This window comes from Pan troglodytes, chromosome 11 (assembly GCF_028858775.2).
Source record: "Pan troglodytes isolate AG18354 chromosome 11, NHGRI_mPanTro3-v2.0_pri, whole genome shotgun sequence".
NCBI classification, from domain to species: Eukaryota; Metazoa; Chordata; class Mammalia; order Primates; family Hominidae; genus Pan; species Pan troglodytes.
The window spans coordinates 27,026,880-27,039,063 of NC_072409.2; the positions used below are offsets into that span (position 1 = coordinate 27,026,880).

The 12,184-nt window shown below is 38.0% G+C and overlaps 1 protein-coding gene across 12 annotated transcripts in view; it reads left to right on the top strand.

Annotated features, from left to right (window-relative positions):
- ECPAS (Ecm29 proteasome adaptor and scaffold) overlaps positions 1-12,184 on the top strand; it is a 123,460-nt gene that overhangs the window by 40,749 nt on the left and 70,527 nt on the right. For all 12 annotated transcript variants that reach the window (XM_063788425.1, XM_054658940.2, XM_054658938.2 and 9 more), the window contains 4 exons: positions 1,677-1,795; positions 3,561-3,710; positions 6,987-7,155; positions 10,716-10,855. In XM_063788425.1, the coding sequence (XP_063644495.1) occupies positions 1,677-1,795; positions 3,561-3,710; positions 6,987-7,155; positions 10,716-10,855 (578 nt within the window). The remainder of the gene's footprint in view (positions 1-1,676; positions 1,796-3,560; positions 3,711-6,986; positions 7,156-10,715; positions 10,856-12,184) is intronic.

Here is a 12,184-nt window from a genome sequence, read left to right on the forward strand (position 1 = left end):
TTACAGTAGCAGGGTATTGAATGGGCAAAGGAATGTTGGTGAAATGACTTGTCAGGTATGTTGTTATATAAAAGAATGATTTGATTTTTGGTAGGAGACTGTATGAAATGGGTCTGAATAGAGGGAAATGTTATACGGCTTGGGCACAAATAAAGCATAATGGAAGAAAAAAATTAGTAAAATGGCAAGAAGATACATGAAAGTGAACTTAAAAAAATCTTTTGTGTTTTTGATGTGTATATTCAGAAAGATCTTTTTTATAAAGTGGAGTAAATCTGAGTCTGGTAAGAAACATTCCTTTTAAAGTGTTGTCTTCATAAAAATTAAATGTAAAAAATGTTGATGCTGTGTGATGGCAGGTGATGTTTTTTTTCCTGGTCCTTGTAGTTCCTAGCACTGAGGCAGAATCGATTGAATCTTATCTAACATCTGGAGTTACGAACCTTTTGGAGCCTGTTATTGGTCCAGACGTCATTTTGTCCGTGTCCTGGATATTTGGCTCAATTACACATTTCCTTTCTTTAAGCAAATAGGAACACTGTGTGCCAATAAAAATGCCAAATATAATTTATTTAAAGAAGTAATCTTATGAAGCCCATTTACTTTAGTAAAGAATTCTTCAGAGGCCAGGCACGTTGGCTCATGCCTGTAATCCCAGCACTTTGGGAGGTTGAGGCCGGCTGATCATGAGGTCAGGAGTTCAAGACCAGCCTGGCCATCATAGTGAAACCCCATCTCTACTAAAAATACAAAAATTAGCTGGGCGTGGTGGCGCGTGCCTGTAGTCCCAGCTACTTGGGAGACTGAGGCAGGGGAATCACTTGAACCTCAGAGGTGGAGGTTGCAGTGAGCTGAGATTGTGCCATTGCACTCCAGCCTGGGTGACAGAGCGAGACTCCGTCTTGGGGGAAAAAAATAAAAAAGCTTCAGAAAAGCAAGTCTTAATCTTATCTGTAAATCCAGATACGTATTTATGGGTTTGCTTAAAATCCAGTATTCACACAGATTATAGTGATACAGGTTGAGTATCCCTTATCTGAATTGCTTGGGATCAAAAGTGTTTTGGATTTTGGAATATTTACGTTATACTTACCTGATTTAGCATCCCAAATCCAAAATCTGCAATGCCCCAAGGAGCATTTCCTTTGTGTGTCTTGTTGGCACTCATAAAGTTTCAGATTTTGTAGTATTTTGAATTTCAGATTTTCAAATTTGGGATGCTTGACCTTGCAGAAACACACAGTACTCAGTTTCCTTTGGTTCATCATGCATTGGTGAGTTACTGGAGTGAGAAACCACAGAGTGCTGCAGTGTACTAAGTTTGTTTTAGTCATTTGACTGGGAGATCTGGTGCTAGTATGTAGTGTGTAGGTGTAAATAGGTTGATTATTTCTTTCTTCTTCACGATAAGAAATTGCATATATGAATGCTTTAGATTAGTCCATGCTACCTCACATTAGGCCTACTTTAAAGCAAGCATTTTGATTAAGTTGGACTGGAATGTTTCCTCTGAGATACAGTAGTTGGTAAAGGTGCAATAAACGTGGAGGGAGGATGAGTCACGTTTACAATGTCTTTGTTGTAACCATAACTCTCTTAAGTTATCAATCGTATATTTTCATTGAAATCATAGAGTATTTCCTTCACACTCACTTGCTTTTCTCTCATTGCATTAGAATTTTACTATAATTTATGTTAAAATGGGCTATCCTCGCCTACCAGTGGAAAAACAATGTGAACTGGCCCCTACGCTTCTTACTGCCATGGAAGGGAAGCCTCAGCCACAGCAGGATAGGTATGATTTCCTCAATTAACTAATTTCCCTCCTACAGGAGTCAACAACTGCCTTTCAAATATTAGTTCACATATTTGGTTTTACTTGAGCAAATGGGAGGTCTTGAGCTGTTTTAGCTGACAAATAATAGAATTTTCCGTGGTACCTCAAAGTTACTGTTTTGTTAATACTATCATAAAATTTCTTGATGTGAACATTGAAAAATGTGCAGAACTAACATTTATCTAAGTCTGTGCATTTTTTTGGCTAGTTATCTTGAAGCAGTTAATTTTATGTGATTGCAAAAATTAGAATTAAAAATCCTTTGCATCAAAACATTTCTATCTTGGAAGATATAAAGTTTCACAGTGGTTTTCCTAAGGAACAGAGCACTCGTTTGTATTATTTTGGGAAGTGGTGCGGTGAAAAGGGTTTTAGATAACATCATTTGTTTCTAGGCTTAGGCAAAAGTTCTTTGTTTTAGCTCTGTCGTAGTGAGAATCATGATGAAGAGTGCAGAAATGTAGAGGAAAGAGATGGAGTTAAATCATGTTTTCAGTTCACCTTTTAGAGCATATTCATTTTTAAAGAAATACTGTAATACAGAAGAAGTTTACAAGTAAAATTAATAGACATTACAAGTACTGTTTGTAATTGTTAGATGTTTTAAGAGTATCAAAAGGTGTTAATGAAAGTAATTACTATTACTGAGACCTGTTACTTAAATTCATGCAGTGGAAATTTTAATGTTGTATTCAAAATATTAATATGATTGATTTTTAATTTTTAGAATAACTTCAGTTGTGGAAAATAATTTTTTTTTTTGAGACAGAGTCTCACTCTGTTGCCGAGGCTGGAGTGCAGTGGCGCAATCTCGGCTCACTGCAACCTCTGCTTCCTGAGTTGAAGTGATTCTCCTGCCTTAGCCTCCTGAGTAGCTGACATTACAGATGCCTGCTACCATGGCCGGCAAACTTTTTGTATTTTTAGAAGAGATGGGGTTTTACCATGTTGGCCAGGCTGGTCTTGAACTCCTGACCGCAGATGATCTGCCCACCTTGGCCTCCCAAAGTGCTGGGGTTACAGGCATGAGCCACTGTGCCTGACCGAAAATAATTCTTTTTTTTTTTTTTTTTTTTTTAATTTTTGTTTTTTGAGATGGAGTCTCACTCTGTTGCCCAGGTTGGAGTGCAGTGGCTTGATCTCGGCTCACTGCAAGCTCCGCCTCCCGGGTTCACTCCATTCTGCTGCCTCAGCCTGCCAAGTAGCTAGGACTACAGGTGCCCGCCACTGCGCCTGGCTGATTTTTTGTATTTTTAGTAGAGACGGGGTTTCACCATGGTCTCGATCTCCTGACCTCGTGATCTGCCCGCCTCGGCCTCCCAAAGTACTGGGATTACAGGCATGAGCCACCGCGCCCAGCCTGGAAAAGAATTCTTTTTGAAAAGACAAGTAAGTTGAACTTTACTTAAGGTTTCATATAAAATCTCTTGTGGAAACTTCAGATATTAACACTGAGCCCATTTGATGTATTTTTTTCAGATAATTTTAGTCATGAGCCAGATTGGCTAAATGCTAATCATCACTCAATATACTGAGCTTTCAATAAAAAAGAATTCTAGGCCAGTCCCTAGATTAGGACTTTGTAAATTAGTAGTGTTGAAAAGGAATGTCTCTTGCTTAAAACTGCCAGTTTTTGTTAACGTGATTTTTGTTTTGTCTGTGTTTTGCATGTATAAAAATCTCATTTTTTAAGTAGTTGCAATAAATGTAATTGTTTTTTCAGCTTAATGCATCTTTTAATACCAACCCTTTTTCACATGAAATACCCTGTTGAATCATCAAAATCAGCTTCTCCGTTTAATCTTGCTGAGAAACCAAAGACTGTGCAGCTGCTTTTGGACTTCATGCTAGATGTCCTTCTGATGCCTTATGGGTGAGTTAAAAAATAAAAGCAACCTTGTTCTTGACTGCTTTTACTACCGGGAGTTAAGTACTGTTTTAAATGATTAAACTCTCACTAGTAAATGAATGCATCTCAACATCCATTTACGTTTACAAAGATTTTTTTCTTCTAAACTTCAGCTCCACTGCTTATCGGCTTTACAAATGCTGAGTTGCCATTGTGATTTTAGACTCTACCTGCCTAAGATGAAATCAGTCTTTCCCCATAAAAATAGTTCCTGTTAGGCCAAGGTGGGACGATTACTGGGGGCTAGGAGTTTCAGACCAGCCTGGGTAACAGAACGAGACTCTCTCTCAAAAAAAAAAAAAGTTTCTCTTTTAAATTTACTATTAATGCTATGATGGTTCTCTTTGCCACCTAGCCATACAATGATAAATTGTCTCCAGCTTTTCTCTTCTTTGTTGCTGCAATATCATTTGCATAATGCCTCCTTCCTTCTCCTTGCTGTGTCTGGAACTCTTCCCACTGCTATCATCTAGTTTTGCCTCTTTTCAACTCTTGTCATAATTTCTTTCCCAGCGGCTCCACTTCTTCAAATCTCTCTACACCCCCTCTCTATGCTTTTCCCGATTTGCAAAACACAGATCTCATCAGGCAACACCTTAAAATCCTTGGTTTCTCATATCCAGTCATTAATAACACTCATGCATTTCATGCACGCTTATGTGTCCTTGCTGTTTATTTTTAAGAGAATGCCTTTCTGTCTGCCTAGAATGCTTCTTCAAAAAAGAAAGGAAGAAAACAACAAAAAGTCACTTTGAAAAACAGCATCCTGGCCAGGTGCAGTGGCTCACACCTGTAATCTCAACACTTTGGGAGGCGGGGGCAGAACAGATCCCTTGAGCCCAGAAGTTTGAGACCAGCCTGGGCAACATGGCAAAATCCTATTTCTACAAAAAATACAAAAATTAGTCAGGCCCCATGGCATGCACCTATAGTCCCAGCTACTTGGGAGGCTGAGGCTGGAGTATTGATTGAGCCTGGGAGGTTGAGGCTGTAGTGAGCTATGATCATGCCACTGCACTCCAACCTGGTGACAGAACAATACCCTGTCTCAAAAACAAAAAAAAAGAAAAAAAGAAAAAAGCATCCTAAACTGGCTTACAGGTCAACTCCGTTTGTCTCTGACAAATTTCTTGCCCTAGGCAGATATAATTGCACTATTTTCTGTGTCATAAAAACACAAAACACCTGCCTATATGGCCACTGTGTGTTTTTGCTGCATTGTAGACATTTCCATCTCCCCTAGTAGATGGTGAGCCCCTTGTAGTCGAGACCTGTTTCATGTAGCTTTGGTCTCTGGCATGGAGCCCAGATTGTGATCTACTTCTGGTCTACTTATTTTGCCCATCTGCCAGATAAACTTTTCCAAAATGCTGTTTTCATCTTGTTTCTTTCCTGATCACAAAAGTATGTGTACATGGTAAGCTAGGCATGTGGGGCTCCATGTCATTTGTTTCTCAATCCAGAAATGAGAGTTCATGCGGTGTGATGAACAAATTTGTTCTCCTCCTGCCCCTCTTGTTTGGAAGCCCAATTTTCTGGGCCTTCAGTCACTCCATGTTCACTGTCACCACCTGTTATATCATTTCTTATTTCTCAGCAGTTTCTTTGCATCTGATAAAATGGCAGATGCTATTACATGTGTTAGGTTGTTACTGTCTCAGCTTACTCCAGATGGCAGAGACTCGATCTTACATCTCCTTATATTCCTCTGTCTTGTGTTTAGGATGATGTTTGTTTGAGATAGGGTCTCAGTCTGTCGCCCAGGCTAGTGTGCAGTGGTAACTCAATGCAGCCTTGACCTCCTGGGTTCAAGCAGTCCTCTCACCTCAGCCTTCTGAGTAGCTGGGACTACAGGCGTGCACCACCACACCCAGCTAATTTTTTTGTATTTTTTATAGAGATAGGGGGTCACCAAACTCCTGGACTCAAGTGATCCTCCCACCTTGGCTTCCCAAAATGCTGGGATTATAGGCCTGAGCCACCACACCCAGCCTTAGGGTGTTTTATGCAGTATTAAGATGTATTAACTTATTGATTGATTTACTTAATGCCACCAGTCTTGCTATAACTTAGAAATAAAAAAACTTCTTTTTATATTTGTTAAATCAGGAGGCAGCCAGAATGACAGGTGATGATGGCTTTGGTAGATAAACCTTGAAATTCAGATTTACCTTAGGAACATGATGTAACCAAGCCAGTGATTCCTCACATTTTTCTTACTAATGAGAACTTGAGTCATTTATATAATAACATTAAAGCGATTCCTTAAGAGATTTTTAAAAAATAGATAAATTTAGGAATTGAATGAATATGACATGTAAGTAATGTGGAATAACTTACCATCCTATCAGGTTCTAAGTGTTTTCTTGAATTTTTATTATAGTGGATATTTTATTATAATATCCAATATGATAATGGAATTTATCATCATAGATCTTTAGTTTTAAGAGATTTGAATTAATATTTATATCAAAAACTTCATTTTGTAGATGAGTAATACCAGTTTAATTGGATCAAAATGAATTTCTTGGAGATCTTATTTCTCCTGTATAGAAGCTAAAATGAAATAGGGATGATAAATTAACCAAGGAGGTGCAAAGGGCTTTGAACATGTAATGGGAAAAGTCAGTTCTTGTGTAACTTTTCTTCTTTGGGCCCTTTTGAGTTTTTTCATTTTGGGGACTTTATGTGCTTATGTGGTACGTGCTTATGTGCTTATGTGGCCGTTTATGTGGCCGTTTGGAGGTTTCAGTGGATTTTCTAATGTAGGGATAAAGACCTCAGTTCAGGGAGGATTGAAGGTGAATTACAACTTCGTAGAAATGAGAATGACTGTAAAAATACTCTCCTTTGGGTATAGTGCAATAGCTCCTCCCAGTCCCCTTTGTCAACAAACTTTTCCTCATATTTGGCAGCTCAAAACTCAAAATGTGATTCTGGAGTAGCCATTAGAGCAATCATTTATAGATTGAGAGTGATGAAAATATTTATATTCATTGTTGGTAATGGCTGTAGTTCATTTGTAACCAAGTTAAATGACGTGCTCTCTGGTTAATTTGCTGAAGATACACCTTTTCTAGATACCTTAAAATTTTTTTTATGATGAAATTTTAATTTCAAGTGTTCATTCTTCTAGTAAAATACAGTAGGAGGACAGTATATGATTGAATGTCTTGTATACCTATATAGATGTAAATGCTTTTGTATTTATAGAGGGTTAAAGTGTTATTTCCTTTCCAGTTACGTGTTAAATGAATCCCAGAGTCGCCAAAATTCATCTTCAGCACAGGGTTCTTCTTCAAACAGTGGCGGAGGTTCTGGAATCCCACAGCCTCCTCCGGGAATGAGCTTTTATGCAGCCAAACGAGTTATTGGTGATAACCCATGGACACCTGAACAATTGGAACAGGTATCACACAATGCTTGCTCATAATAGTAGTTGATTGTGGACACTTGCCCCTATGAAGTTCATGAACCGTATAAAACATAATTCTAGTATATTCAGGCTCTCCAGTGAAATATGTTTGAAAGAAGCAGTTGATGTAATGTGTTCTTTTCATGCTAGTTATTTATTAAGCCCTAAGGGCAGGGAGGAGTGGGACATGCTGTTTAGTTTTTCTAATACTGCTTACATATTTCAAGTATAAAGCACAACTCACTTATAAATTGAATATGTTTAACTTTTGTCATTTTATTTTTTTTATTTTTTAACTTTTGTAATTTTAATTTTTAAATTATAGGTTTAATTTTCATCTAGTTTTTATGGTGCAGTTAAAATACAATTTTTCTTACATTATTCAACTTTTAGGGGTTGTACGTTTTATGTAAAGTGAGGAGCCCCAGCACTTCACAGGTGACAATGTGGGGAAAAGCATGACTCCCTGTTATATTACTTCTTGGGAATTTAAAAATTGGCATTAAGGATTTTATTCTGGATTTAAACAGGACACAGATGTTTTCTGAGCAGCTTTTAAAAATGACTGGTGCTCTACAGAGAAGGTGCCTTACTGTGTCTGTGTCATCAGGCACTTCAGGGAAGAACAGATGAGATCAGTATGTAATTATTTTGGAATTCAAGCAACATGGGTTAGTCTTTTAATCCTTCCTTTATTTCTCCATGGCAGTCTAAATGATTTGATCCCTTTTTTTTGGGAAATGTAAGTGACCATTGATTAAAACAGTATTCCCAGGAGAGGGGAAAAGAGGCAAGTGGGGCATTCTTGCCATTCACAAATTTATAGAATGTTTTATTGAGTGAGGGATATAATTGATTTGATTTCCTTCTTCATGTTTTATGGATCTTTTTTTTTTCCTCCTTAAACTATTGTGTAAGTAAGATAGATAAAGAATTAACAGAGGCCGGGTGCAGTGACTAATGCCTGTAATCCCAGCACTTTGGGAGGCCAAAGCGGGCGGATCACGAGGTCAGGAGATCGAGACCATCCTGGCTAACATGGTGAAACCCTGTTTCTTCTAAAAAAAAAAAAAAAAAAAAAATTAGCTGGGCGTGGTGGCGGGCGCCTGTAGTCCCAGCTATTCAGGAGGCTGAGGCGGGAGAATGGCGTGAACCCAGGAGGCAGAGCTTGCAGTGAGCCGAGATCGTGCCACTGCACTCCAGCCTGGGCGACAGAGCAAGACTCCATCTCAAAAAAAAAAAAAAAAAAAAAGAATTACTGAAGCTACTCTTTATTGAGTGCAATCTATGTGACAGGCACCGTACCGGGTACTTTGACTACAATATCTCATTTAACCCTCGGAGCAACCCAGTAAGGTATAGAAATTGTTAGTTCCATTTTCTGAAAGGCATGGAGGTTTTGAGATTTACCAGGGTCTCACTTTTAGTACCAGGCTTTGAACCTAGGATTATCTAAGGGTTAAAGCTACAAATGCTGGAGAAAAATTGTTATTGTTCAATTACAATCTTAAATTGGTCATTATTTGCCAGTATGCCTCTGTATGTGTTTTGTCAGTTTCATAATCTAGTGCTGAAAAGAACAGTTTAGTTTCAGGGATGAAAGCTATTTTCCTCTAATTTTAAAATATCTCTTTGTTTTATACTTTTTCTTCCAAAGAAAACATGTTTTTTCCAATTATAAACAATGTAAATATTCAAGTAGTTAAGAATAGTAGAGAAATTAAAAATTAAGGGGCTGGGTGTCATGGCTCGGGCCTGTAATCCCAGCCCTTTGGGAGGCTGAGGTGGGTGGATCACTTGAGGCCAGGAGTTCGAGACCAGCCTGAGCAACAGAGTGAGACCCCCGTCTCTATTAAAAATAGAAAAATTAGCTGGGCGTGGTGGTGCATGCCTGTAACCCTAGCTACTTGGGAAGCTGAGACATGAAAATCACTTGAACCCAGGAGGTGGGGGTTGCCGTGAGCTGAGATTGTGCCATGACACTCCAGCCTGGGCGATAGAGCAAGACTCTGTGTAAAAAAAAAAAAAAAAGCCAGATGTGGTGGCTCACGCCTGTAATCCCAGCACTTTGGGAGGCCATGTTGGGCAGATCGCTTGAGGTCAGGAGTTCGAGGCTAGCCTGACCAACATGGCAAAACCCCATCTCTACTAAGAAAACAAAAACAAAAATTAGCCGGGCATGGTGGTGTGTGTGCCTGTAGCCCCAGCTGCTGGGGAGGCTGAGGCACGAGAATTGCTTGAACCCAGGAGGCAGAGGTTGCAGTGAGCCAAGATTGCACCACTGCACTCCAGCCTGGGCGACAGAGGGAGACTCTGTCTCAAAAAAAAAAAAAAAAAAAAGTTAACTGGAATCCTGTCACACTAGTTTGTCATCTGTCTACAGTTTTGCTCTGTGCATGTGTGTATGTTCACTGTTTTAAACAATACATTTCTACTTGTCATGTAATACATTATTTGTAGTTTGCTTTTTATGTTGAATAGTATTTTGGATTTTTAAAAAAGTAATTCTTTTTAATGTTTGTATACAATTATATGTGATTTTTTTAACCAGTCTCCTATTGATGGACATCTGTATCATTTTCAGTTTTCTTTACACATTTTTTGTTTAGTTTATATCTTTGTGTACGTGACTTCCATGTGTCCTTTTTGTGGCTGTACAAATGTTTGAATCTTTTCTGTTGTAGCTGTTGTTAAAAGTAAGTTGTATCGAGCAGGGGAGGGAAGGCAGGCCCTTTTTTGGTCTGTTATGCTTTTTTAAATTGCATTTTTTTCTCATTTAATAATTGTAAACTTTATTAATCCTAGTATATGTAAAAACTGTTATGTGACTGATTTTTTAAGATGAAAATGAAACTTTATTTTTTCAGGTGTATTTATCCTAAATAGAGTCATTTGTAGTGAAATTCATAGCATCTTCACATTGCATGAAGTTCTAAGCAGAATCTCTCTAGTCTGTTTCATTTCAGCCAGTCAATTAAATTGAAAACTGTTTGATTAGAATTTCACTTGCATTGAGTAGCTAACATTTGAAGTCATATCCTTTGTATGTAAGCAATAGAGTGAAACTCCATGGAATGTGAGTTGTTCAGTTCTTTTTTGAACTGTCAGAAAAATCCATGGAGCACTATATTCCTAGTGTACCACCCTCTTATCTGGAGGCCCCAAATTTGGACTTCAAGACTTCATCACTCTAGAGAGGCTGTGTAACCTCACTAGGGAGGCTGTGTATCATAATAATTTTGGAGTCAGAGAGGCTTGGGTTTGAATCCTGCCTTCGTCGTTTACCAGTGTCTTAATCTTTTAAGCCTTGCCTCGGTATTTTTAGCTAAAAAATGGGTATAATGATTGATTTATTAGATTGTGAGGATTAAGTGAAATTATGAATATATGTGCTTTAGTACAGTCCCCGGCACATTGTAAGCCTAAGTAGGAGCTGCTACTGTTGTTATTGCTCATCTTTGACTTGTGACCACACTGATGTGTTAAGCAGTACTTTGAGTGGGTGTCCTTTGCTCCCCTGACTGTTCTTTCTCCTTCCCTTCATTTATCTACAGTGCAAATTGGGAATCGTGAAATTCATAGAAGCTGAACAGGTGCCTGAACTTGAAGCTGTTCTCCACTTGGTGATTGCCTCTAGTGATACACGCCACAGTGTGGCAACGGCAGCAGACCTAGAATTGAAAAGCAAACAGAGGTAACTACTTCCCTGTAAGCTTTCAAGATTGAAAGGACTAGATTTCTAAAAACTTACTTGCCACATTTTTTTTTTAAGGATTTTTTGTAATGAGGCATTCAACTTAGAGGAGATTATTAAATATACCTAGTTTGTAATCAGGTTTGCTAAAGAGTTGAATTCTGTGTAAGACAGAGAAGAAAATCTGTGTGGAGATGCTGTTTATAGCTGGAATAGGTTAGGAATGTCATCACAGTCAATGAGACTTTTGGCTAGGTAGATGAACTTAAAGAATTGATGTTAAGAAAAGTGTCAGTTCCAAGAAGTTTCTAATTTTTATTTTTTTCTCTGTCTCAAACCGTTCGAGATTACTTTTAATAAAGACTATGTATGTATTATGGTTAATACAGTGAAAATTACATTCATGAAAAGAGTTGCTGAATAGATTCTAATTCACACACGAGGAGATACAGATAGGAAATAGACTTATAGAAAATATTCCATATAAGAAATAAAGTCAATGAAAAATAAATGAATGAAGTCAATGAAAAATAAATGAATGGGATACCAGTAGCAGTGGTTAAACCCATTTACGTTTCTATTGAAACTGCGATTTTTATTTTTATTTATATATTTATTTTTTGAGACAGGGTCTCTCTCTGTTGCCCAGGCAGGAGTGCAGTGGCACGATCTCAGCTCACTGCAACCTCCACCTACCAGGTTCAAGCGATTCTCATGCCTCAGCCTCCCAAGTAGCTGAGACTACAGGTGCTGGCCACCACGCCTGCCTAATTTTTGTATTTTTGGTAGAAACGGGATTTCACCATGTTGCCCAGGCTGCTCTCGAACTCCTGAGCTCGGGTGATCCACGCAGCTTGGCCTCCCAAAGTGCTGGGATTACAGGCGTGAGCCACCACGCCTGGCCAAAACTGCTATTTTTATACCTTGTTGGTTGGCATTATAAATTGAAATGAAGTTTTGGAAAGCAGTTTGCAATAAGTAATGAATCATAAAGATATTTCTATCCTTTTATCTCAATATTCTGGGAATTTATCCTAAGGAAATTATTCAAAAGCAGAAAGAGATTTAGAAAAATTTTGTAGATTTGTTCATTATATCATTTTCTATCATTGTTAAAATATGAAAACAAATTCAGTTTTCCATAATGCGGATATAGTTAAGTAAATTACTGTATGTATCTTTATGGAATGTTATATATTTGTCAAAATATGAATGAAGTTAATTACTACTAAGTTTTTAGTTTGTTTTACTAAAGTGTTTGTTTTGTCTGAAATCTCTAAACCACAAGTATTATGAAAGAAAAGCAATGGTGGAGCTTGAGGATTAGTT